Source organism: Epinephelus moara, chromosome 5 (assembly GCF_006386435.1).
Source record: "Epinephelus moara isolate mb chromosome 5, YSFRI_EMoa_1.0, whole genome shotgun sequence".
Lineage (NCBI taxonomy): Eukaryota > Metazoa > Chordata > Actinopteri > Perciformes > Serranidae > Epinephelus > Epinephelus moara.
The window spans coordinates 13859703-13887695 of NC_065510.1; the positions used below are offsets into that span (position 1 = coordinate 13859703).

The 27993-nt window shown below is 41.1% G+C and overlaps 3 protein-coding genes across 3 annotated transcripts; 2 read left to right on the forward strand and 1 right to left on the reverse strand.

The window, feature by feature from the left end:
* The first annotated feature begins 299 nt into the window (after window positions 1–299).
* Window positions 300–4921, forward strand: cwc25 (CWC25 spliceosome associated protein homolog). The gene is made up of 9 exons (XM_050045598.1): window positions 300–472; window positions 1034–1206; window positions 1293–1529; window positions 1624–1693; window positions 1922–2067; window positions 2211–2280; window positions 2630–2835; window positions 3268–3435; window positions 4382–4921. The coding sequence occupies exons 1-9, from the start codon at window positions 455–457 to the stop codon at window positions 4491–4493; spliced, it is 1200 nt and encodes a 399-aa protein (XP_049901555.1). The 5' UTR covers window positions 300–454; the 3' UTR covers window positions 4494–4921.
* Window positions 4922–5737: 816 nt separating this feature from the next.
* On the forward strand, window positions 5738–9443 carry psmb3 (proteasome 20S subunit beta 3). Its single transcript, XM_050045615.1, has 6 exons — window positions 5738–5893; window positions 7096–7280; window positions 7555–7662; window positions 7801–7978; window positions 9105–9199; window positions 9288–9443. The coding sequence occupies exons 1-6, from the start codon at window positions 5891–5893 to the stop codon at window positions 9334–9336; spliced, it is 618 nt and encodes a 205-aa protein (XP_049901572.1). The 5' UTR covers window positions 5738–5890; the 3' UTR covers window positions 9337–9443.
* A 2277-nt stretch (window positions 9444–11720) lies between these two features.
* On the reverse strand, window positions 11721–27725 carry LOC126391023 (phosphatidylinositol 5-phosphate 4-kinase type-2 beta). Its single transcript, XM_050045597.1, has 10 exons — window positions 27095–27725; window positions 22334–22431; window positions 19564–19660; window positions 19274–19426; window positions 18669–18815; window positions 16554–16592; window positions 15920–16033; window positions 14377–14638; window positions 14058–14161; window positions 11721–12901 (listed from the first exon to the last, which is right to left on the reverse strand). Exons 1-10 carry the CDS (start codon window positions 27236–27238, stop codon window positions 12821–12823), a joined length of 1239 nt encoding a protein of 412 aa, XP_049901554.1. The 5' UTR covers window positions 27239–27725; the 3' UTR covers window positions 11721–12820.
* Window positions 27726–27993: the final 268 nt, after the last annotated feature.

Genomic DNA, 27993 nt, shown 5'->3' on the forward strand with positions numbered 1-27993 from the left:
TTCCGAAAGAATTTTTTGAGTCTCAGTCACTCAATTTCCTGCATTCTGGTGAATTAATTATGGACCAATATGGACATTTTCTGCCTCAATCTATGCTGTCTTAAATGTCTTAAATTTTGTGAAAATAAAAGATAAGATAAAGTTGTTATTATTGAAGGGGCGTGTCCCCTGCGTCCCCACAGAAATCTTTGTTAAGTGATATTTAGTAGCCTGCTTTATTCACGAAGACACAGCTGTACTGTAAAGACCTTAAGTCACCTGAAGGCACCATCAACTGGAACCGGAAAGTGAATCATACAAACAGGAAGTGTACAAAACACATCACACAAGAGCCTCGGTGGCTCCATTTTCTAGCTAGCGTTGAACTTTCGTCGTTCTATATTTCACACTTGTAGGACAGATTTGTCTATTTCCATTTTTTTTTTGTTGGATTGAAAAAAACAAATTTTTCAAGATGGGAGGCGGCGATCTGGTAAGTAACTTATTTCTTCATAGGCGCTATCTCCTTAGGGACCGTGATTACCAAACTCCATTCAGAATATAGGTGTTTTAAAATGTTCGTTTCCTTACTGGTGTCTATATAGCTGTTAAAGCTTGAATCAGTACCTACAAGTAATAGTTACGAGCCACAGTTCAGTTCAGCAATACTCACTTTACCTTTGGTTTTATCTTATTCTTATGTTTTAATCCCTATTTCACTAGCTTGTAGCTAGTAAATTAACCTAGCTAGCTTATGTTAGCATTAGCATTAACTAGACCTAAAAGTCAACTAAAAGTTGACATTTCTGTTGAAATATTGTGCTCCATGGTAAATTATAACCATGCCGAATATAGCAAAAGATGTTATATATTCTCGGGAGATTATCATCAATTGTTTGTGTTCATATGTTTGCAGTCAGATTTTATACTCTGTTCTGTTTACGTTAATAATTTTTAGTTAAACCCTTTCAAGTCAAATTTGTACACCTAATTTTGTACTTGATAGTTCCCACAGTTAAAGACACTAAATATCGTCCATCTTGTCTTCTGCCAGAACTTGAAAAAGAGCTGGCATCCCCAGACTATGAAAAATATTGAGCGTGTTTGGAAAGCTGAACAGAAACATGAGGCTGAACGCAAGAAGATTGAAGAGCTCCAGAAAGAACTGAAGGAGGAACGAGCCCGAGAAGAGATAACAAGATTTGCAGAGGAAGCTGGCTCCATCAAGTTAGTCCTCTGATATTAACATGAAAGTTGTGTTATAGTTTAAGTCCAAAAGTAGTGTCTAAGTCATACCTTTTTTATGATGACAGAAAGAAAGATGACCGCCTGGACTGGATGTACCAGGGCCCTGCTGGCCAGGTGTCCAGAGATGAGTACCTGCTGGGACGTCCCATTGACAAGCAGATCACCGACCAATACGAGGAGCCCGAGAGCGGTCCATCAGCTGAGACTGGCCTCCTGCCTGGGTCCATTTTCAACCCCACAGCTCCTGCCTCAAGCCTCGACCTGGCTGCCAAGATCAGGGAAGATCCCCTGTTTGAAATCAGGTCAGTAAGTCACTTATCTCCTATAATTTGTCCTGAAAATATGCTCAAAGTTTCAAATTGTTTAATTTATGTTTTGTCTTGTTATTTTTTAAAGGAAACGTGAAGAAGAAAAGAAGAGGGAGGTCTTGACTAATCCAGTGAAGATGAAGAAAATTAAAGAAATGGTAAAATTACTGTAACTGTTTTGATGCTTGATTTAATTGTTCAGTTGTTTTACTGTAAATAACGAATTCACTCATGTTTGATATTTACAGCTATTTCTAAGCATCTGTCAGTGATGTTTCCACTTACTTTGTGAACATATGACAACTGCAGCTGTGTTACAAAAGCAGTACAGTGTCAGGAGGTGGAGATTGTCATGCACTTTAATTTACTGGTCGGTTCTTTCACAGCTGCGCCAAAATCTCGACAAGAAAGACAAGAAGAAGAAGAGGAAGAAGGACAAAAAGGAGAAGAAAGACAAAGAGAGAAGAAAGGAGGAGAGGAAGCACAAGAGGAGGAGTTCGAGCTCAGATGAGGAAGACGAGAAGAAACACAGGTATGTAAATGTACATGTGTGATTTGTGTCTGCTCAAACTTAAAAGCACACTTACAATGCAAAAATATCACACACACAGATGAAATTAAATCAATAGAGCAATTAAACAAGCTGTTTAAATATCAGCTGTAATCTTTCTTTAGGTCACATTCACGAGATGAATCTTCAGACACCAAATCTCGTTCCCATCATGTTCCGGGCTATGGTCTACAGGTCAGTGAGCAGCAAAGCAGTATTTCATTATACCACTGTTATTCTGATCACGCATACACTGCTGTTAAAAAGTCTGGAATCATCAGTTATTATGATGTTTTTCTTCTTTTCTTCAATAATGTCTCTTTTAATAGAAATAAAACCAGTTTAATTAAGACACCAACGTTGTCCTTCATACAAAGTAACATCTATCTGTAAAGAGGACTTTTTACAACCTATCAAGCTTTTGTGGCAGGCAGTTCCAAACTTGTGAATGGCAGTGTACACATGATCCGTTCTTCAGTTTCAACAATTAATCTCACACTGGGCCAGACACTTAAAGTCCTAACAATCAAGTCTTCCCTCTCAGTTCCCCGCTGGCAGACATCACCAGTCCTCAGCTTCCTCCAATCACTCAGGGCGCCGTGAGAGGAGCCGCTCCCGATCGCCTCACAGGAACAACAGGGAGAGTCACGTCCACTCCTCTTCCTCGCACAGAGGAGACAGGAAGGTTGAGCCCAGAGCTTCCAGTCCACAGAAGGAGCGTTACCAGAGAGAGAAGCACCATGTGTCCAAGTAAGACTTCACAGGGACATGTAAATGATGGCTATTGTTTAGCTAATGGCATTATTCTAATTTGGACAGTATCTCGATTAAGATTCATTACTTGCTTCGCTTATAGAAGTATGGCATTCGTGTTTTGCTGCTAATGACTGAAGTCACCCATTCCTCCTCAGATTACAATGTTTCTCTTCACTATTCAATCTTGAATCCTCTCTGTCATGTTGCTGCCATGGTATTTGCCATCAAATAGTTGGTTAGCTGTACCATTTCTATCTCAAATTACTCCTCTTCCATGTCATTTTTTATTCTTACTTTGACTTTGATGTTTAATCAGGAAAATGCCTCTTGAATACTAATGTGTTTTTCAGTGAATTGTCCTAATCACCACCCACACTGAGTGGATTTCAGTCATTTTTCTCATGTTTTTTTTTCTCTCGTATGTAGGAAGCTCTCTGCAGAAGAGCTGGAGCGTAAGAGGCAGGAGATGATGAGCCAGGCCAAGCAGAGGGAGGAGGACAGGGAGAATAATGTGAAGAGATACAAGAGGCAAGACGAGCAGGAGAAGCAGCGGGAACAAAATGTCAAGCATGACCGTCATGCTGGCTTCATTCAGTAAGTTTCTGAGCAACATGGACACAGATATTGAAAGAGTGTGACATGATTATTGTTCTGTCTTAAAAGGTACCTGGACCCTATTTTCCCATGTTTTTGTGTCTGTGTGACTAATGGGAGCAACCATTTTCAGAAAGTAGTCCGGTTTTGGCAGCAACGTAACAGACTGCGTGTAATAATCCCTGCGGGCATTTGTGCATCATCAATTTACAAGTGGCATAAACATGACCTTTTAGTGCTTTATCACTAACAGGCTCAGATTGTTATAATAAGTGTCTGACAACTTATGAAATGGATCCTTTTAGGGGCAACCTTTCTGTCAAAGAGAAACACCAGGAAACACAAGGAGCCAGCATATTTTCACATCTAACAGGGTGAATTAAGGGTTTATTTCAACCAAACCAGAATTGGTGATTGTTGGAACAGTGAGGAGGCGAACGAAGATGGCTTTTGTGTATTTTATTTTGTTTCTTTCAGCTTTGAATGAAGTCTATTTTACAATAATAAGATAAGTGCTAATTTAAATGGAGTCTGGTGGTTTTGACAACAGTGAATTTGGAGCACTTTCTGGTTAAACAAAAAGGATCTTACTCTTTAATAAAGAGATCTATCTCTGTAGGGATCCTTTCAATATTGTTGTCAGACACTCATCATTGGAATCTGAGCCTGTCAGTGGCAAAAACATGCACTGAAAAGGGATGTAAATTGACTGTGCTCAGTTGCACCAAGTGGTTACATTGCAGCCTGTTCTGCTGCTGTCTCGCTCAATACTGGACCAATTTCCAAAAACATTTGTTCCCATTAGTCACTTGGACACAAAAACATGGAAAAATACTGAAGCTACCCTTTAAATCCACAAATAATATCCTCCTGAGGTCTCTTCACTTTTCACCTTTCTTGCATACTACCATTTTAGCTCCAGTAACACTCACCTTTCCTCTTTCAGTAACATGAAGCTGGAGAGTGCTGCCACCTCGTCATTAGAGGACAGAGTGAAGAGGAACATCCACTCCATTCAGAGGACGACAGCCACAATGGACAACTTCATGAAGAGATGAAGACACAACACATTTGTCATACAAATAAACTGAACTGATTAAAAAGGCTTAGCAAGATAATTCCACCCACCCCTTTATCTGTCCCTTTAATGTACTGAAGCAGCTGTGTATGTGTGAGACAGTGAAGATAGCTGGTGTGGTGGGAGTCTATCATGAGCTCAAACAAGGACCTACATGTCTCCATGCCTACCAGTGGATTTTATTTTGTAAATTACTTTCCATAACAGTGACATAATTTATATTTCAGACTATCGTGACTGATCTCTTGTAGTTCTTCAAAGCCAGTAGGTCTGTGAGATCCGAACTTTGTACAGTGTATTGTTTTAGTTTTTACAGTATTATAGACTCTGCTTTTATCTTACAAGGTTTTTGTAATATATGTTACTTAGTCCTGTGAGTGGAAAATGGAATAAAAACATATTCCCTGAGCTCCATTATTTGTTTTGGCTTTTTTTTTTTTTTTCATTAAATGTATGTTTTTAGTGTGGATCCTCTGTCGTTCAGATACTGCTTCATAAAACACACCATCAAATGTACACATATTCATATCAACACCCATATTTTATTCCTATGGTCTAAAGATGAACTATCCTAAATCCAAAATCTAGAGTGATAAAACTCAAATTTGTGTTCAACCTGCAGCCCTTTGCTTCATGTAATTTCCCCTCTCTTAACCCACTTTCGTATCTCTCCCCAGCTGCACAATGATAAAGGGAAAAAGCCCTAAAAATAATCTTTAGAAAAAGTGATGTCATCAAGCATAAAGTGTGGAGCTGCTCCATAGACGATGAATTGGGAAAGATATACTTGATGACACTGAGAGCACCCAGAGGAATGTTCTGAGTGTCTGTGTACATTTTCTTTTTTGGAAGCAGGAACACTACGATTTAAAAAAAACATGTAAATCCTGACTCCTGATGGTGATCTTCCCCTTTAAATTGTTTATTTATTTTGGTGGTTATAGTTGAGCCAATATGGTTTGTTGTCCATCTTAACAATATGAAGGCAGGCCAGGACATACCTTAACTTTTTGTCACTGTCATGCATTATCATTCAGTTGGTGGAACAAAAAATATCCTTGGTTGCATGCCCAACCTTGTGATTGTCTCCCTCAGACCTGAAACTGAAATCTGCCGGTTTTAATTTCACTTTAACACGCCTCGAACAAACTATACACGCACCGCTCGCCAGTGCCCCATATCCTCCAATGAGAGCAGCGCTTTGCACTGATCCAGCCAATGGCCTTTTGCGCAAGCGCTGACGTAGTACAATCATGCTAGTCTCATCCACTGTGTTTCTAAATCGTGTAGTCACTCTGGGAAACAGTCACTTATAATATCCCAAGAAGTGGCGTTTACAAATTTTATGATCTAGGAAACTACCACAACACCTTCACAATGGTAAGTACACCCTGCGCAGATTTTCTGTGATTGGTTTGTGTGGTAAAATGGTTGAAAATTATTAAATTAGACTGACAATTACAGTGGCTCGGCTAAGCTAATATTAGGACGCTAGCTCACTGACATCTTTAGCATAAGTTACTCACTAAAGTTTAAGTTAGCTAATATCCTCTGAAAACGATTTTAACGCTTTAATTTCCCTAGATAACCCGTTAGCGTAAATAATATTTCAGCTAACGATGCAGAAGAATTAACTAATAGTAGCCGGTGTTAGCCGGAAAGCTAAACACTTAGCTTACCTAGCTAGGCATGAGCTAGCTAACGTTGCATCTTGTACGCTGGTTTTCTGTCCGTGCAGGAATCCTCCTTAATTACATTTTGCATCTTCAACAGAGGCAGCCTTAAACAGTTGTAAGTAAGTTTAGGTTGTACCAACATCAGTTAATATCTGATCAGACAATGTCCCCCTGGTTTGCTGGAGCTTCAACTTAACACAGTTAAATAGCAGTTGGATAATGTAAAGCTACTGTCAACAGAAAACAGGTTTAAAAGCTCAATAACGACGTTTTCCCCTAATTATCATTGCATTTAGAAATATATCTGACGGGATATTTCAGATACTGGTCCACCGTTTGTGTCCTATAATTATACTTCCCATTTTACTCTTACTTTGATTGTTACACTATGAGCTTTTATAATTTACTGCTCCATGTTTACACACATGGGTTAAAAATAACTGAATTATGTGAGGTAATAGATATATTTCAGTCATAATACTCTACTATTACAACAAAAAATACATTGAATATTATTTGAATGTCACCTACTTATTGACAGTGTCCTTACTGTTAGCCCAGTCCTGTGATTGAGGTTCTTATTTCTGTCTTTAATACCAGTATTGTTTATCCTCTTTTTGCTCAATAGTAAGGTGTCAACTTACAATTATTGTCATTGTCAAACAGTGTGCCACTTATTTTCTCATGATTGTTTGGGGAATGAAACAAAAGAAAAAAGTGAAAAATGTTTATCAACATGTCTCAAGAGCTGAAATTTAAATATTTAAATTGCTTGTTTTGTCTTTTTGCTGTAAAAGGACTTACAAAATTAATAGAGATCAGATACATTTTCTGTTAATTGACTTATCAACTGATCCACTAATCCTTTCAGATCTTACTGACTAACCTTTCTCCTTCTTCATCCAGTCTATTATGTCCTATAACGGAGGGGCCGTCATGGCCATGCGGGGGAAGAACTGTGTGGCAATAGCAGCTGACCGGAGATTTGGCATTCAGGCTCAGATGGTCACCACAGACTTTCAGAAGGTGTTTCCCATGGGAGATAAGCTGTACATCGGGCTGGCTGGACTTGCCACTGATGTTCAGACAGTGTGAGTGTGCTTAACCTCCGTGTCTTTCTCTCAAACTAGTAAAGCAGTTCTGTCACAACCAACAGGGCCATGATGGCAGGTGTTCTTTGAGCTCTACAAATTGGCTTTTGACAACTTTTGGATCTTATGTATTGTTAAGAATAACACTAATTGAGATAAATCGTTTATTACTAACTATTTTGGGGAAACTGTGGTATTAGTAATGCTGTTAGTCAAAGCTAGAAAAGTAGGATTAGTGTCTTAGGAATGATGGATGTCTTTGCTTCGTGTGTAGAGCCCAGAGGCTTAAATTCAGACTTAACCTGTACGAGCTGAAGGAGGGTCGCCAGATCAAGCCTAAGACCTTCATGAGCATGGTGTCCAACCTGTTGTATGAAAGGAGGTGAGTGCACTGAACTTGATTTAGATCCATTTTAATGTAAACAGGACCCATGTCCAACTATAAAGCTGCACACTGAAGACATAAATACTTTCATAGACGGTGAAAGAACATCTGATTAATGTGTGATGCTCTCATCAGATTTGGCCCATACTACATCGAGCCTGTGATTGCCGGACTAGATCCCAAAACCTCAGAGCCATTCATCTGCTCCTTGGATTTGATTGGCTGCCCCATGGTGACAGAAGACTTCGTTGTGAGCGGCACCTGTTCGGAGCAGATGTATGGCATGTGTGAATCCTTGTGGGAGCCAGACATGGTAAGTCGAGTGTGAGGTTTGAAGGCACTTTGATGTAGGGATGCACTGATTTATTGGTTTAACATCAGTATAGGCCAATATTCGTCTCGTTAACTGCCATAGGCCTAATCAGCAAATAAGATGACGATCACTGATGGTTGTAAAGCAGGGCTTGAGATTAACAGCGTCCTGTTGTCCTGGGGGGGGACAATAGAAAACATGTTTGTAGTCGAGTTGAGTAAATTCACCTGCGATGCACCTTAGGTTTTTCCTGATATTCCACGTTGAAATCAGCAGGAGGAAACCTAGTTAACGTTAGCAGTTAGCAGCGGGTGGCCAGAGCTAAAAGCAAACACAGGTAGCAGTGAGTTATATTATGATTCACTCATGCTCTGTTCATAAATGAGTATTGGGAGAAGGTTGATTACAATAGCAGCACGGTGGTGCAGTGGTTAGCATTGTTGCCTCACTGCAAGAGGGTTTCTGATTCGAACCTGGGGTGGGGGAGCAGGAGTTTGCATGTTCTTCCTTTGTTAGCGGAATTTCTCAAAGTATTCCAGCTTCCTCCTACAGTCCGAAGACATGCAGGTTAATTGGTGACTCTAAATTGGCCGTAGGTGTGAATGTGAGCATGAATGGTTGTCTGTCTCTATGTGTCAGCCCTGTGATAGTCTGGGGACCTGTTCAGGGTGTACCCCGCCTCTCACCCAATGTCAACTGGGATAGGCTCAGAATTTCAGATTAGATGCATCCCTATTTATATGCCTGTAGGTGGCTTGCTACATGATGTTTGCTGGATCATTGTGTGAGTGTGTATATTTATGCTATGTGCATGTAAATGGAGATACTACTACCTTTAATATGTAGTATTGCTAAAATTGTCAGATATAACTTTTACAAGATCATAATAGTTTCTCTGCACAGCTGACAACTGACAGTTTCAATACAGGAGTATAAATCTGCTGCTCATGTCAGGAATATCTATTGTCTATTTAAACATTTGCTCCATAGAAGCTAGTTTTTAGAGACTGACCTACTATTGTACAGGTCTATTGTGAGGTCTAACAAGGGTTCAGCCTTTCTGACCACAGGTATTCTTTAGATAAAAAGTCGTGTGTTTTTTTGAGAAATGTTTTCTGTGGTGCAGGAACCAGAGGACCTGTTTGAGACCATCTCCCAGGCTATGCTGAATGCAGTTGATAGAGATGCAGTGTCTGGTATGGGAGTCGTCGTACACGTCATGTAAGTACAGTAATAGAGGAACAATATGTACAGGTTGAGTGGAATGACAGGTTTGCAGCGAGTGACAGCCTTTTCTTTTCTTTGGCAGTGAGAAAGACAAGATCACCACACGAACCCTGAAAGCCAGGATGGATTAGAGCTTCTGTTTCTTCCCACACTTCACCAACACACGTTTTTGTATGAAAATATTAAACAATGCTTGTACTGTCTCTTTTTTCCTCTTCAATAAATCTAAAACAATGAACTTGACTGATGTTATTGGTGAAACTACATCGCCACATTTTGCAGATCCTTTTGTTGCATGTTACATATTGTGTAAACCTGGTACCAAAGCTCGACATACTTGACAACTACAAATACAAAAATGAAAGGAAAGACACCAGCAGGATTGACTGACCTAAAATACACAAATCTTTCCTTATACTTTATATGACAACTAGCTTTGGTTGTACATCAGTTTTAGTGTTACATTGCAAGTAGCATCATGATCATGACACTGCAGACACACTCCGAGTCACTTGTCTTAAAAAAATATGTATGCTATGATCACTGGTATTTTGTCAGAAAAAAAGCCTGTAGGGGTCAGTCTTGGGCTGAAACCAAATTTCCTCCCTCTGGACTTCAGTCGCATTTACTACGTGCCCATTGTCATGTAGAGTCTGGAGTTGAGGACACTAAATAAATTAGGCATTACTTACAGGCCTTTTATTCTTTTTCAGCCAGTCTGTTAGCCCATATATTTGGCATGACACTGCCCAGCCTCTATTCTAATGGATATGCTGCAATAATAAAATGCATTTTGATTAGGCTCCGTCCAGAGCCTGTACTTGTACATATTTCTGTATCATGATGTGGTTAATATTAACAGTAACAATTTAATATATTATTTATTTTTCATGTTCGTTTTGTAGTCAACAGCTGAAAAACGACAGTGTGTGTATTGCACTGGATTTCGGGTAATTAAATCAGTGAAGTCTGCACCTAAAGCCAGGCATGTTCAAAGTCTGGCCCAGGGGCCAATTGTGGCCTGCAGGCTGTTTGAATTCGGTCAGCGGGCCATGATCGGCTTGTCTTTAAAAATATACTGCATGTGGCCCCCCACACAGTGTTGGTTAATTACGCATTGGTTCAGTTCACTTTGCAATCATGTTTTAATCATCTTAGAAATATTTTTAAAAACAAATCTATTTTAACTTTTAAAGACAAGACCGTTTTACTCACCTTCAATTCTTCATGCCTGGGTCACTGCAACAGCATCTTTTCTTTCCTGAATCAAAAATATATTAATCAAGTCCAGACTGTACAGAATTCAGCTGCGAGGCTTTTAACCAGAACCAAGAGATGTGATCACATCACTCCAGTTTCAGCCCCTTCACACTGGCCCCCAGTTTGTTTAAGAAAAGATCTCTGATATCTCCGACCTCTCACTCCTGTACACGCTAGGACCTACTTGCTACAGGGGACACAGTTTGTTGTCAGGGCCCCGAGGCTCTGCAACAGTCTGTCCGAGGAAATCAGGTTGGCCGAGTCAGTGATCTCTTTTAAGTCCCTTCTTAAAACATACCTTTATCAGAGGGCCTTTCCTGATTTTACTAGAATTCAGGTTCATTCATCTTCTAACCGCTTCATCCTCTTGAGGGTCGCAGGGGGGCTGGAGCCTATCCCGGCTGACATTGGGCGAGAGGTAGGGTACACCCTGGACTGGTCACTAGACTATCGCAGGGCTGATACATAGAGACAGACAACCATTCACGCTCACATTCACACCTACGGGCAATTTAGAGTTATCAATTAACCTAGTCCCCAATCTGCATGTCTTTGGACTGTGGGAGGAAGCCGGAGTACCCGGAGAGAACCCACGCTTTTCATATAATCTAATCTGGCTCTTATCCAAAAAAGCTTGAACACCCCTGCCACAAGCAGACTCCCTGGTAGTCTGCAAAGTCCGCCGCCTGTGGACTGGATGAATTCTGTGCAGTGATATGGTTGGCGGGTGTAGCTCAGTAGAAAGAAAATAGTTCCTACATTAAAATGCTCTCAAGGTCTGTGGATTATCTTGAGTAACTGGATCATGATTTTTGGAAAGAGACATTGCTGCTGAGTTTGTTTTTTTGGCACTTTGAGCACCACAAGCAGAGTGCCATCTAGTTCCATTATATTTGATAGAAGGCAGACATCTCTACGGCCGATATCTCCAACACTCTGCAACTCACACCAAAACAATATAAAATGATAAATAACACTACAGGTAAGAGGGACAATATGTATTTTTGATTTGGGGGTGAACTGTCCCTTTATAGTAACATGGCACAAAATCCTTTGAATTGTGTAATGAGATGTTTTATGGTGATTTTTGACAGCATCTCACTGTCTTCCTTCGTAGACTGAGTCTGGCCAGTTGCCACAGAGATAGCTCAGCTGTTATCACATGACCCAAATAAAAACATTTTTGTGTACCAACTGTTTAACAAGCGTTTTAGGGACAGTCACTGACGAAATTAGCAAAGCCGAACAACAAAAACAAGATAAAACTCCCTTTAATATGCAATGAATCATTTTCAAGTAACCTTTTTTTTCTAATGTCTGTTGGTAACAAAACAATACTGTATACAAACACAAAATTGCTACATTAATGTAAACAAGATATAAAAATGATCCTTATGGTAATAAAACAAGTATTTGCTGCAGAATTCCCCTTTTTTATGTGAATTTTTTTTTTTCTTAGACCAACCTCCACCAAGCTCACGGTTAAAATTTCAAAAATATTCAAAAACAATATGGCAACGTAACATTCAAACACCAATTTTTTTTTCCGTTTTTGTTGTTTTAGTCATAACACTCAGATGCTAAGTTCAGTGGTTTGATGTTTCAACTTACTGGTGAGTCTCATGTACACATCAGCCATGCATTTTTTGATATTGCATTCATTTACTTAATACACCATTATATATTAATGAGTTTATCCCGTCGTTCCAATTTGTCAGCAGTAGGTTTAATTCTTTTGTTGTTACTGAGAGAGAAGCCTGATGGTGACTGTCAAAGAGTTTGTCATGCAATCTGACCATTCAGCATCTGTGCAAGTTGTTTACATCTGTGTGTGCGTGTATGTGTGTGTGTGTGTCTAATAGAAATCATAGGAACAACAACGACATGAACAGAAACCAAAGAGACTGTACTAACGGACTGTTAACTGCTGAAGCTGACACACTTGTTCAAGGCATTAGTGAGACAGTTTCCGTGCTGGCGTGAGGAGTAACAAGGTGGCTGAGAAAGACTGGGAAGCAGAATTTTTTTTTTTAAAAGAACAGGGAGATTATCAGGACGTAGTTCCGAATTCAGTGAGCGGTTTCACGAGTTTTCCTTGCAGTGGAGAAGGGAGCCGGGGAGGCGGCGGCGGCGGTGGTGGTGTGTTGAACTGTGTAACAGGCTCGGTGCATCCTTCCTCCACCAGACTGGAGCTGGCTGTGGGAGGATACTGGTAGTTTTTTTTTTTTAAATGGTAGTAGAGAGGCTGGGGGAGATGAACCTACACTGAGGTGGAGGAGAAGAGAAGTAAGTGCGTGGCATTTGACAGATCTATGACAGGAAGTGAGTGGCTGGACTGGGAGATGGGAGATGAGTCTATGATAAGATGTTGGACATGAACTCGTAGAATCGTTTGGAGTACTGCTCCGGGTTCACTGTTGAGATCTCGGCCCCCGCCTAAAAAACAAACAAACAGCAAGGCAGATAATTAGATAGATGGAGCAACACTCATGAAAAATCAATCCATTAATACCTTTGATTTCCATTATTTTTATATATTATATGGACTTAATGCACTTCCAGGGGTCCTATGACAGGCTGATAGTTGGTCAGCCTGCTGCAAGGCTCAGGGCACATGTAACTGACTGAAAGATAGTCCCTCCAGGATGTTGTGATCGCATCAATTCAACCAAACCCTGTGAATTCTACGTTCTGACCTTGCAATTTTATGTAATCATTACAATTTATCTGAATATTTGACTATTTAAAATGGGTAAAATCTCATTTCATTGTACAGCTGCTGGCAGCATATTGTTTCGCTCAGCCCCTCCTTGTCTACTGCTGCGAGGGTGTGACCTCTGCTCCTGGTGACACGACTGTGTGTGTTAGCATCACACGACTAACATTACCCAGCATTTATTAACAGGTTTAACAACAAGGTGGAGACGTTTCAGTGTCGGTGTGAGACTGTTGGGACCGTTTAACAGCTCGGTGTGGGATGTTAGCCGCTGCTGTTGTGTTAGCTTGTGTTAACAGAGAGAGAGCAGGAGGAGAGTGCTCACAGAGACAATCCATCAGCGCTGCTTCGAATGACTGACTGCTTATTGCAACAGTAGCGACAGGCTTTCAATCTACGATAGTGTCGCAACTGTATTTTTAAGTTTCACTTACCCCCGCAATTTAATTGCAAAAAAAAAAAGAAGAAAAACATGCATCGAAATTATTTTTTAGAAAGCTGCTGTGACATCAGAAATTTCAGGCTGCAACAATTCCAAAAAGAGCCTGCAAACTCCTGAAGGGAGGTGGGAAAGGGGACGGACCATTGGTGAAACCTCCCACTGTCATCAAAAGTGCCATAATGAAATAAAAACAGACTTAAGAAAAGAGGAAGTTGAAAAAACAATGAACTACAATAAACTGTAAATATGAAAAAAGAATGATTGAACATTTCATCATATTACTGGATTGAGTTTAATAATGATTAAATGAATATGAAATTAACTTTAAATGTCTTATTAAATAATTAAAATGTTATATAAATAACATTTTGGGGCATTGCCCTTTTCACGTGTAGCCATAGACTGATGGATCATGATGTGATCTTGACACTCACCCCGTGTTTCACAGTTTTGGCAGCATGTGCAGCTTTTTTCTTAGCGTCATAGTGCGTGAGGATGTCGATGATAGCCATGAAGTAAACTTCCTTCTTCACAGCACCTAGCACAAAAGAAACACATCACGAGGTGTTAATGTCATCTATAAATAAATCAGAAATTTAAGGTAAATGTAAAACTAAATAAATAAAAAAAAAATCTTATTTCTTATGCTTCTTATTTTCTTCTTCTTTGGCAGACATGTAGTTATCTAATCAGCTGCCAGTGCTTCATTTAAAACTACAGCTACATCAGATGGATGTCAAAGACGACTCTCACTGTCCTGGCTCTTGATTGCGTAAACGTCCACAGAGGGGTCAAACTCCCCGGGGCCAAAGAATCCTCCACAGTTGAGAGGGTTTCCAGGGCTGTCGGGAGGCGTGCCGAAGGAGCCGGTGAGCACGCCTCCGCCCATCCCGTCGTTCTCGTACTCCTCCTCCTCTCCCACGCCCTCCACGTCCATCTCCTCCTGCTCTGCTCGCTCCACATCATGGATTCCCACCAGGAGACTGTAGTCCATGATCTTGAGGGTGGCCAGGAACTGACACACACATACAACACAGTATTTGAATACATGTGCCACACTGTTTGGAATTTCTCATTGTCACATCTGCACTTTGAACTCCTCCCTCGTAATGACAGGCATCAAATGAATCATTTAAGCTGCTTCAGATAAAGTATGCAGGGCTCAACTTTTAAAAGCGGTTGCCAGGCTGGCGATGAGGCATCACCTTTGGGTTTCCAAAACTGAAGGTCATCTGCTATTTTGAGTCATTAGAGGGAACCACCACTTAAATTACGAGCTCCTATATTAAATTTCAATGGCTGAGGAAAGTTAAGTCAATATTTGTGAACACGAGCTACTCTCTCTCAAAAAAGAAACCCGAGAGGGAAGTCTAAAACTTGTGATGTCATAGAGTATAAAGTTTGGAGCTGCTCCACAGACAATGAATGGGAGTCAGATTTTTTTTATACCCGAATGAGATGTATTCTATTGTAGTGTTCTCCGCTCTGAAACATAAAAGTGTACCCATATACTCAGAACGTTCCCCTGGGTGCTCTCAGTGTCATCCATAACATCATTCCCAATTCATTGTCTAAGGAGCAGCTTCAGACTGTCACTTGATGACATCACAAATTTCAGTTTTAGCACTCTAGTTTTTGGATTTATGATAGACTTGTGCACATTTACCAACAATATAAACATGTATGAATTTTGAAAATGGGCACAGCTCCCCTTTAATGTTTTGCTTATCATGGTTTTCCCTACATAGAAAGTGAAAAAAAAAAAAAGGGCCTCAAAGCACATCTACTTTTTGTCTCTCACTGGAAAACTCAGGGTCTGGCCTCGGCCCCACCCAACACTTCTGCTTGTGCTCGGTTGAGCCAAGACAGAGCAGTGTGCATCAGAATAGCTATGTAAAGGTCAAAGGAAACATCAGAGAGATTCAGCCATACATGTCTAAGCCGATCTTTGGCAGCCTACTGCAGCAGTGGTATGGCTACGGCAGCATTCTGTAGCTTCAACAGAATGCTCCGACGCTGTATGGTGAGTGATCTGCGTATTCACAGTGAAGGACGACATGGAAAAACCATAAACCCTGATGTGACCGTTGTCATTACAGCTGCATGGCCAGTGATCTGATATGTTGGACATCTGATTTAGGACCACATAAGAAAGTGGCTCAGACCTGACTGGACAAAAATCTGAATTTTGTGTCCACACTACTCCGAAAAGCATGAGAGCAAAAAAGTTAGATTTTGGCCACATTTGCTTGTAATGCGATGACAGCCTGGATGAAAAGCTGGATGTGTTTCTTACCTCTACGTCCCGTTTTAGCTTCTCCAAAAAGTACTTCTTGTTGTCATCTCCTATCTGCAGCTTCTGGCCTTCATTCAGGAAGTCATTGTCTTTAAAGGTGGGGAGTTCTTTAGCCTGGAGTGAGGGAAAGTTATTCTGGTATTAAACAATCGCAGGAATGAAAAACCCAATACTTAAGTTTTCCTGAATTTTAATCCTCAGATTTGTTTGGTACTGAGGTCAAGGAGTCAAAAACTCCATCAACTGTAGAATTTAGGTGCATGAATAGAGGCAAGATTTATACTTATAGAAGTGTAATACTATGGTCAATACACAGAGGTCAAATTCTGTGGTCCTTCAATGATGTCTGGTCTCACAGGTCTGAGAGAAAGTCCAGTTCCAACAACTCAGATAGAATAATGGTCTACTACACATACTAAAGAAAACAAGTGAAACAGAGTATTCCACGCTGATCACATGAGGCCAGCACAAAAGGAACTACTCGAACACATCTGCTCACGTACCAGAATACATCTGCTTATTTAAAACCTCCTTAATTTAGCTGTCTTTGAAAGTTTGCCTCTGGGGTGAGCTAAGGGCGTTTATTTTTGTCTCATCATGTCAGCAGCCATCACCGCACGGAAATAAAACGTACCTTCTCCTTGTCGCTGGCTTCCCTTGAGACCGTCGAACCCTAAAAATGAGGGAAAATAAGAACAAAAATAGAATTAATTGAAAGCAGCTGAAGACACATCAGAGGCATTGTTAGCATATTACCGGCTTTAACTCAGACAGCTTCTTTTTAAACTGTCAATATTGACGAGGCGAGGTTGTGTTCTCCAGAGAATACTTGGCAGGAGTAGAAGCTTACGCTATGAAGGATTTTTTTTTTTAAAGGGGAGAGTAAGGAGGCAGTTGGCTCACTGTGTTCACAACTACTGGAAACTGTGCGCTGTAATATTCAGCACAAACTCAGAATACTTTATTGATGATTTCTCATCTCCTGCAAATTACCCAAGGACAGTATGAACATCTCCCTGCTTAAATTCACTGACATGCCCTTTTCAACATCTGGCCTACAGTATATCCTACTTGACTCAAAACCAGAGATATCTCAAAACCTGGTGCCTACATTACCCATAATGCAATCCAATCACAGACAGCTGGGTGGCATGCTTTTAAATGAATGCTAAGAAATGGGGTCTCTTAAATTGCATCCACTTGCATCTTAGTCTCTCCTGCCAAGGATGCATGAAGAGATGCAAGGAAACCATGCAAGGAGAGAGGAAACAAGGAAATATGCTTTTAGAGAAACATGTCATCCCCTCTGAAGTGTCGTGTTAAGCACCATCCTTTTCTGATGGCAGTGGCAGCTGATCCAGTCGGCTTTATTAACAGCTGTAGAGACTTGATTGAGTTTATGTCTGCACACATGTATATGTATTTATACTCTACTGTATCGCGCTCAGGGGAACAGAATGCCTTCATTTATATGATTGATTCATTATTTGCATTTGTATTACTAATAGTCGGACAGTGAATTCATTATTTAATAACCTAGAATATAAACTAAGTGTCTTTTGAGCACTGGAAATTATTTATTAGGATAAATGTTTCAGGGAAATTTGAAATTCTGTAACGCTCAGGAATTATCAGCCTCACGTGGGACTGAATGGAAATGACGATAAATGATATAAGTGTTTCCTGCTGACAGACAGACTATCTCTGACCATCATTGGATCCATAAACTAATAAAGGTTAATGGAGGATGAAAGAAAATTGTCTATGGTCCTTCTGTTGTTCACATCTAGAATATACCCAGCTGTTTTTATTAACAAGATGGTGAATCAGAAAATAAAATATCAAACTTGGGAGTGATACACTTGAGTTTAATCTCTCATCTGTCTTCACTCTGGTATGAAACTCCAGTATGATGAGTTGTATCATATCAGTCCATCAGCTGTAGTGTCCAATCAATACAATGCGGGGGCGTGTCCGCTGATAAAACACTTCTGTGACGGCTGCTCTTGTGTGTCCTCGCTCGTCGCTCCTCAGAGATCTCTTGATGCTCCTCAGAGTGCGGTGCAACACAACGGCTTCAAGTTCAAGTGAGGATCGAGGAGTGGGGAAATGACTTGGGACGTACCCACGGTCTTTGACCTCATGGGAGTTAAGGGGTGTGACACATGTGCAGTGTAACTAAAGCTGCAGACAGTGTTGGGTGGTTACAGCAGACCGTGCTAGAAATAAAGGAATAGTGCCCGCTCAGGTGCTCTTTGAGTGCACTCAGTCTCACAGGACTTTTTGAGTACATCTGAATGGATGACGGCTGACACTAAAACGTTTTAATATTGTAGGCATTTGTTTATAGTCTTTTATTAAAGATGGCAGAATTGTAATTCTCACCCTTATCTTTATTTTTCATATGAATATATTGCCACTCAGGGCCGACTGCGGACGCCTCAGTAAAACCAATCAGTCATCCCCATGTTCTACAATAGTGCGATGGCTATTGAGCCTTGACTTTTCTGGTCTCCTCCCCCCTATTTCCCTTTAAAAAAATATAACCTAGTAATGTGTACTCAGGGTACATTTTAACTGACCTATTTTTAATTTTACTAAGTAAATTTTTACACGAGTACCAATATTCTAGTACTTCTTCCACCTCTTGTGCTTGCACTATTCAGTTGTGTGTGCGTGATTTATCCTGACAAACGTTTGTGGGCGGTTGATACATGTTGTTGTAGTGTAGTAAACCAACATGTTTTACCTTCAGGTCATATTTGCGGTGAACAGTGAGGCGATGGCTGAATACATTCCGGGTCACCACCATGTACGTCTCCACCCCGTCCACCGTTAGCCTGTACATGCCCAGGAACTGAGGGAGCAGCGTGTTGCCATGACACTCCACGATAAACTGGAGACAATCAGGGATGGAAAGCAGAGAGTGTAACAGAAAGTGTGGGAGTAGGGAATCAAATATACAGTATGAAAACTGATTAAAACTGGACACAGCACGACTCTACAGCCATATCATTTCAACGGTTCTGCATCATTTACATGCACCAGTGGCTTCGGATTCAGATGGAGGAGGCAGATCTTAATCTCACGGACTGGTGCTCCTAAATTTCTTTCCTATACTCTATCTATATAAACAGGGAATACAGATTAAATACTGTAGGAAAGCACCAATACTCTTACCCAACATTTTACCACATACAGTTAACGAATGCCAGTTAATGGGTGTCAAGCTATCGAAACCAAAATTCACCTAAACTGACATCCCTAATACAGATATCGAAGTACTGGATCAAAAGTGATTCTGCCAGCTGTCTGTCTGTGTATGTCCCGTGTGGGGGTACGCAGGGCTTCTACCTGATGATATTTCTTTAGGATGTTGTGCATCTCTGCGATGTCCTCACTGGACACTGTTTTAATTACAAAACGGTGGTCGTAGCTGGACAGGAAGCGGTTGCCAAAGCGACCCTGGGAGTCGCTGTTGAGTGGGGCGCTCCTTGTCAGAGAGTTCTGCCAAAAAAACACACACACTTAAAGTCTTTCTTCAAAGTAGACATTTTAAACTTCTGAAGAACTCTTTCATGTCAAAATAATTTCCATGTCATTAATCAAAGTTTGTTTGTTTCCTCTAACCATGGGTGACTCACCTGGTAGTCCTGGTCATCGATGCAGAACCTCTCCCTCAGGTTTCTGAACACCATGGGACAGTACTCTTTGAACTTAAAGCGACTAGGCAGGTTTTCTCTGACAGAGAAGAGATGGAGAGACACACAGAGAGTCAGTGCAACCAGCAGGAGCTCAGGAGGCTCATTACTGGAAATGAGGGAGAAGTCTGACTGATGTTGTTTGCTTGCTGATTTTTACATTTATTCCTGCTGTTGCTTGAATCCTGAACAGACAATAATACAGTTCAGAGTTGACATTTACATCTTTGCGCTCCTTTTCCTGTTAACTAGAGGTCGACCAAGAGTGGATTTTTAAGGCCAATATAATAACAATATTTTGGAGCTGGAAAAAGCCAGTAGCTGATTCAGAAATGAACAGTCGTTGACTTTATTAGAAAATAACTGTTAAACTGAACATCTGAGTTAAAGTAATAAATACCTAAATACATAAATCTGGATTACTGAATATCAAACTCCAAGTCATTCATAAATAGTGAAAGATTTCAAAACAAGATTTCTCCTTTAGCGAGACTTGGACACAAACAAATCAAATCAACCAAAAGGCACAAAAAAAACTTTTAATTTCTCTGTGGGGTCCTTTACATGATGTTGTAAGCCACTTAAAATAACAGTCTGAGCCTGTCAGTGGAGAAGAACGCACTTTTAATGGACACAAATTGATGGGGTGTACCTGCCCCGAGTGGTGACTTTGGGGCCTGTTTCACAGCTGCCAGCTGCAGAACTCAGTCTAAATTCTGAACCAGTTTCAAAAATTGTTGTTCTGACAAGTTACTTTGACACAAAACTACGGGAAAGTAGGGTCCAGCTTGAAAAACACCAGAGTTTCGTTTAAGGGCACATTCACACCAGGATAGTCCGGGGGACTCGGTTTGATTGGGCGGGGAATGCCAAAAAATGTCACACCTTCATTTGGTTTGGTTCACTTTCACACTGCACTTTTTAAACCACCTGGGCAAAATCACGCAGTTACAACAGCTGCTTGTTTGTGGGCGGTGTTGCCCGAAACGACTACTGACCAGGAAGAAAAAAAAGCACGAGGAAGAAGAAAACTTGGCTCAATGATTGGCCAGGACCAAAAACGGAAATCCATCCCCTTCAGCCGGCATGGTCGTCGCAAAAACAATGGAGCAATACCAAATTTATGCATTTATGCACCTCCTCACTGCGTCTGCCCACGAGACATTTTCCAACTTCTTCTTTCTTTTTTTTTTTACCTCTGCTTCTCACGCTTCCTGCTGTTGGCTTTGTTGTTTTTCTACCCAAAACACACTGCGCTCTACGCCACTTCCTCTTTTTGGTTTGCTGGATACTCTGTTTGCATTTCCCACTGTAAGCGAACCGCACCAGGGTTCTCTTGCAAGTGAACCGAGACCCCCAGTTTTCAAGTGGACCAGGGTTTGCTTGTTTGGTCCGCACCAGACTTCGAATGAGCGTTCACACCACTCCAAACGAACCGAACTATCCGTGGAAGGGGGTTCATTTAAAGTGGACCAAATAGCGCCAGTGTGAATGCGTCCTAAGTAGGGCTGCACGGTATATGCGGTAGACGGTAGAAATGATATAAATTTGGCCCACGGTAGAGATTTGCACTCTACCGTCCTATTGTCGATGACGTCATCGCACCTGCCTCAGTGTGAAAATGGCTGCGAGCACAGAGACAGCGGAGCAAGAGGAACTGGTTCACGTCCGTGATTTAGCGTAGCACGTGCAACATGTGTTGCTGGAGAACTTGTGAGTGAGTGAGTTAATGTCTTATGAACAGCCCCGGACTTCTCAGACTCTTTTAGCGACTTACCGCTCAGAGGGAACTCATTCAGTGTCTCCTCTGGCAGCAGCACAGCGTCTCTCCCTCTCCTCTCTCGCCGTGCGCACACGGGAGTTGGTTTTCGGCAAGAGAGTTTGTCATAAACCTTTGGTAATGTAAACCTATGTGACGCTAGGGGCTCCACAAAAAACTCCATATGTGAATGTGTGATAGTTGTGGTATCATAGCAGCCTGTCACAGGTTACAGCGTGATGATTAGAGGAGAAATGGCAGAGCATAAAGGTCCAGGTGGAAAAAACACAACTCAGTCATTTAGGATTTTGCTAAAAGAAGGAAATTACCTTTTGATATAGATCCCAGGGGACATTTTGCACCATAGAGTACTGGGTTTTAATTTTGAGTTTTGAGATCTGCATTCTGCACAATAAATGCTCTAAAAAATACATTATATCTTTACTTTTGTTGTTGTTGTTTTTTTTTTTTATCAATTTAGCTTTGCCAAGGGACTACAAAACCCATTCAGAAACACTTCTATTATAACTTTTACACTTAAATTTATACTGCGATATATACCGTTACCGTGAAGGGATTCGATTTTTACCGTGATATAAATTTTAGGTCATACCACCCAGCCCTAGTCCTAAGTCACTGTCACAATATGGATGGTGACGTTCATTCTGAACACGACACATATCAAGCCATTCAGAGAAGGTGAATTCTTATTGTTATGGGATTTGATGAATGCAAAGATTTGTTAAAGGCATAATCTGTCATTTTTGACCCCATCAGATGTACATGTGACTGAATAAATCTGTAATTTGGGCATCTGAGCAATGACAGAAAGCCATCACTTTACAAAACTATCTGTCAGTCATTTTGACCCTTTGACCTTTTTGTTTACACATGGACAACAGATTGTGGCCTTAACAGACTGCACTGACAGTACATAAGCTGTGATGTACCTACTTGTTAAATAGGTGGTTGTCCACTTTGATCTTACTGTAGGCTTTAAAGTCATCTGGCATCAGCATTACTGGTACAGGCACATTACTTAACTCGTTAATCTGAGGGAGAGAAGTGAGAACGAGAGATCAGAGAAGAGTCTGATGGCGAGAAGAAAAAGCTGATAGGCAAACTAACAGACTGTGTTATTTCAGTGATACAAGAAATCAAAGCAGCAATATGTAATTTCACTAACAGTTTGAAATTATGATTTAAACAGACTCCTACACAATGTACTCAACTGTTGTGCAACAGTTCCAGTCGTGCAAATAAAGATGTGCTTTAAACATTTTATCATTAACATAAAACTGAGAAATATGTGTATAGACATGTTATTTTGGCCTCAAGTACCGCACATGCTGATCAGTAAAACAGCTGTAACACGCTTCACTATCCAAAAACAATATGCATCATCACTTTCATGTGACCCCAAACACGTTCTGCCAAATCTCTGTGAGTGTTTACCAGCAGCAATCATTAACTCTGGGACCAAAGAGCAGGCTGACAATTTTTCTTGCTACTGCTGCTAAACCCCCCCCGAGTCCAATCTTATCTGCTGACACACATCCAGGGCAAACGCTCACACTGGTGGACTTCAGAAAACTCCTTGCAGATTATCAAGTAAACAGCCATGCAAGGGAAACTGGGGGGAAAGACCACAGAGATAACACTACCCCAGGGAGAAAGTTGAGTGCAACAGCATTTAAAGGAATACTTCAACCACAAAACGACCAACTGTACATCAGTTACTCACCCCGTGTTTCCTTGAATTCATGAAAAAAACTCTGTTTCGCGCATGCCTCCACTGTGAGCGGAGAATCCAAAAAAAAAAGCAATAATTCTTAATGAATTGAAGTAACCAAGGTCTGCATTTAAGAAGAGAAAAACTGTGTCAAAACATCTGTTTACAAACTCTCACACAGCTCCTGCAGTGTTATCCAAGTCTCATTTATCCAGGCGTATGCTCAGCACTTCCTAAACACATGCATTTTCACTAAAACCTTACAATTTTAAACAGGTCAGTACAAACAGACTCACGCACAGAGGATAAGGGTGCGTTACTCTTAGATGAGTGTTTTATATGTCACATTTTAAATGAATTTGGGAAGTACTGAGCATACAACTGGATAAATAAGACTTGGATTATACTGCAGGAGTTGTGTGAATGTTTGTAAATGGATATTTTGATATAGTTTTGCTGTTGTTAAATGTGGTCCCCCAATCATGAAGATTGCTTGCCTTTTTTGGATTTTTCGTTCACCATAGAGGCATGAGAAAAACATTTTCTTCACAAATTCAGGGTAACAGACAGTGAATAACTGATATAAAAACACTCTTTTTGTGGGTGAAGTATTTTTTTAAGGAACAATGAAGTACTAAGAAATGGATGAACTAAAAGGGTGGCCAAGGGGCAGTACACAGTCCTGGCAGTGCTGTAATTTACTGCACGTTCTTTTCATTTTGAAAGTCAACTCAAACTCCTGATGGTGCATTAAAGTTAATTCAATGAAAATGTGCTGCTCTTACCAGTGCAACAGCTGCTTGGCACAATATTTATTAAGCACAAACACCCATATGAGTTCATAAACAGCCTACCTGACTTAAATATCATATGTGTCCAGGCTTTTACTTCCATATTTATAATATAAATAACAACAAAAATCTTATTTATGTAAAGAAACGCTTAAAATGGTTGTTGTTTATACATTATATGTACATATGTACATAAAGCTTTCAAAAAAGAAAACGTCTGGTCTGGTAGCTTCCTAGTGGAAGCCTGTTAAAGCTAAAGTTGGTGACTTAGCTATGGTAGTACATGAGAGCGATGATCTGTGAAAAAATAATGTCCCTCCTTTTTATAGTGCTTCTAATGGCATTTGCTAAAATCCACTGTGGCTGAACGAAAACAACAAATCAGGGCCGAGGAGTCTCTAACAAAGCTGTCAATCATGTCAGTCACAGCTCGTGAACTACTGTCAAACTAGGCTACACTGATCAAACATGAATCAGGATTGTGTTACTGCATTGCCTATTTCTCACCTCAAATGTTTTCAGACACATAACGAAAAAGTTTGCTCCAGTCAGCGCTTCGTTTTGTCTCAAATGTTTTCCACATGGCAGCCAGGTCACAAACTTTCTCATTTTACAGCTAAACAGTACACTAAAATATGTTTCTGGAAACACCTGAGGCCAGAGATATGATGGTTCAGTGATTCATTTTTGATCAGTGCTGCCTTGTTTGACTGCAGTTCATGAGCAGTGATTGAAAAGACTAACAGCTGTGTCACTGACTGCTCAGCGCCGATTCATGTTTTCGTTCACACGTGATGAATTCTTGCAAATTCCATTCGAGCTATGATGAGGAGGAGGAACATGATTTTTTTCACAGATTATATGCCTTGTGTACAATTGTGTGGACAGTTTCAAACAATGTGACAAAGTTATTTCTTATAAAAAACGAAACAACTGTAGCTTTAGTTGCATGAACTCAGATGTGCGTAGTGAATTTAACGAATCAAAAAGTGATGTTTGACTTTAAAAAGTATTAAAACGTTATTTATTGAGTTTTTAACATAAAGTTTAAATATGAACACGCAGTTGCCTCTATAAATATCAGACTCTGTTATCATAAAAGTGTCAGTTAATAATGCTGAATGGGCTCAGTGAAAGGCCAGTGCAGTAAAATACAAACACTCCCTCAACTTGAAGCTCTGATAAACCTATGTGGGCAATTATCTGCTGACAGAATTCAAGGGATTAAACAGCATCAAACAGGTTGTGTAGTACATCATCTAAACACTATCTGACACTGTGTGTAAGTGAAGTCGTCCGGCATCACAGGTAGGGCACGATTAAAAATGCATACAACTCCTGACTGGAAGGACTTTGAAGAGAAGTCCGTTTGATGTCTTGAATCGGCTTCCCACCCACACCTCCAATCCAGGCCTGTGTGCTGCACCCACACGCCCACTGCCAAAGTTCACCCACTGAATACTGGATGTGCTGCAGTGATAACCATATCATTAGCTGCTTCCTTAATTCCTTGGTTGTATGCATTACATGGTAATTTCGTTTAACAGGCTAGCTATGGTTTGGGCTTCTTACATGTTCCAGAAATCAGCGTCAGACACACAAACGCTTTGCCACTGTCATAAACAAATCTGTTGCTGTCACTACCTGCTCTTTTGGCAGGTACCCACCTTTGAGTTATTATGAATTACTGACAACATTTATGTTTGGATGACGAGTCGGTTTACCAACCAGTACTGCAGGGTGTCTACAGATATCAGACACTCGATGTAAAAACTTTTCAAGAGCAGTCAATCTTTTCTTATTCAAGCATTGCAGGTAAGTATGAGGGTTATATGTGGTGCCATGCAGAGGTAGGTTTTCTTTCGGAATTTGGTACTTGGTGTGTGTTAGGTTAATCTACATTTTGGCATGTATTGCCAGTACATTTTGATAATATTAGGTCCAGCTGAAGGTTTAAAGATTTGTAAGAGTTTTGACAAAAAGACATTAAAAGATTGGTACATTAACTCATATGTTTGTGGATATTAAGGCCTTGTGAATTTAAATGTAAGACTAATGACTTTTAAGGTCTCATATTAATCACATCTAAGACATGTTAAGACTTTTTAAATACCTGCAGACACCCTTTACTGCCATACGATCCCAACAGTGCTACTCGGAAAGCACTGAACTTTAACTGACATGAAGGAGCCAAAAATAAAGGATGTGAAAACAAAATTACACCTGACTGTGGCAATGAGCTCACAATGCAGATGACAGAAGCTCTCAGTGAAAACAGGTCAGAAAGTTTCTACCCTGCGTCACTGTTCTCACACCTGAGAAGCTGCTTCTCAAGTACCAATCAAACTGTGTCATAGTGGGTGTGTGGCCAAACAGGTACTAGGTGTATTGCACACTTGGCAAGAGCAAGCTGCTGGTGCAAACCCACTCCATCCATCACTGGAGTCGAATCTGCCCCTCACTACGCTTTTCATAGCCCTAGGCAGCCTCAGCCAAAAGTGAATGTGATATATTTCTCTGCTCTATTTATAGGGAAATGATGTGATGGAATAAACTGCAGCACTTGGATGCAGCCACCGGGCACAGGAGCTGCAAATGCAAGCTCAGATCAGGTTTATTTAAACAATAGGCAGCAGGCTGCTGTCTGCAGCTGTGTGGCTGGAAATCTGTGTAACCTGCTGCTCCGGCTGCCTGTCACACCCCTCCCACTCCTCGCCTGCACTACAGCAGCCGCAGCTCACGACTTGGCTCCAAAACAGTACACCATCCATGATTTATGATGGCACACTGGTAACGCTGTGCTATGAGTGAAAATGCATAAACTGCAGCGGACATGCTGGTTTTTAATAACCGTTTCTCAGCTGCAGAGAGTTTAGCACACACACTTCAATCCCTGCAAAACGCACGCTTCAGGCACAGCGAGAAGCAGCTAGCTATCAAAGCATCAGCGGTTAGCTACAAACTGTACGGAGCAGCTCAGCAGAGAGTCAGCCAACAGATTTACGTTTAGCACACTACTAAACACTTGGCAAATATCCATGAAACAGACAAATTATAAGGCCGACTGGGAGCATCAAAGCTGGCTTGACAGATGAGGGCAGCTGGCTAACGTGTTAGCATGGTAGCTAAATCAAAACAGCAGCATAAACAAACCGCTCAGCAGCCACAGCGAGACGTTTGAGATGTACTCACCGTATGGTTGACCCCCCACATTAAAACGCTGAGGATGGGCTCACTTGCACGGAATAATTTCACTTTCTGTCCTATAAAATGCTTCTTTTTCGTCTTGGTTTTGCTAGCGCTGACAGGCGCTGCGCTGGTGCAGTTGGATGACATGTCTCAGGCTGGGAATTCAGGGTACGCAAGACGGCACTCACTGTCGCTCACTGCCCCCACACACAACAACAAAAAAATCGTAAAGTTAAGAGCGTTTAAAAAATCTATAAGTGCATCGTGGTCGTCGTCCAACTCGCAGGGAGTCTCTGGGTAAGGTAACTGTCTTGTTGGGAGTCAGCGGTAGAGCATTTTGCGCCGTCACCACCCTTCCTCCTCCCGAGCAGGCCGCGGTGGAGTCCAGAGAGCAGCTAGCCGGCCATCAGGCAACAGCGCAACCTCTCTGTGGGAAAAAAAAGCCACCTGGGGAGGTGAACACGGGCCGGGCAGCTCCTCTCCTTTCCCTTTAAAGTCTGTAACACAAGTCTGCTGTGCTGCTGTTTTATTTGTTGGTGAGTAATCCCATCATGATGCGCCTCAGATTGTTGTCAGTCACCAACCAGCGCTGCGTTCGGGGTCTCCTCAAGATGGCGTCTGGGCTGCACTTCACAGTCAACAGTGCCCCCAGCAGGCCGCCGGGAGAATTGCAGGGGTTCCCACACCTTACCTTGGCCCAGCAGCTGGATTACACACACAGGACAAGGAGGGTAGAGGAGCCGCAGACAGGAGGACTGACAGGCTGTAGCAGCTGTATTCATTCATCACACTTAATATAATAAGTATAACCAATATTAACAAAATCAGCTCATGTATTAGGCTAAGTAATAACTGAAAAGCCTCAGGCAGAAGCAAAAGCATATATCTATATGCCTGTCCTC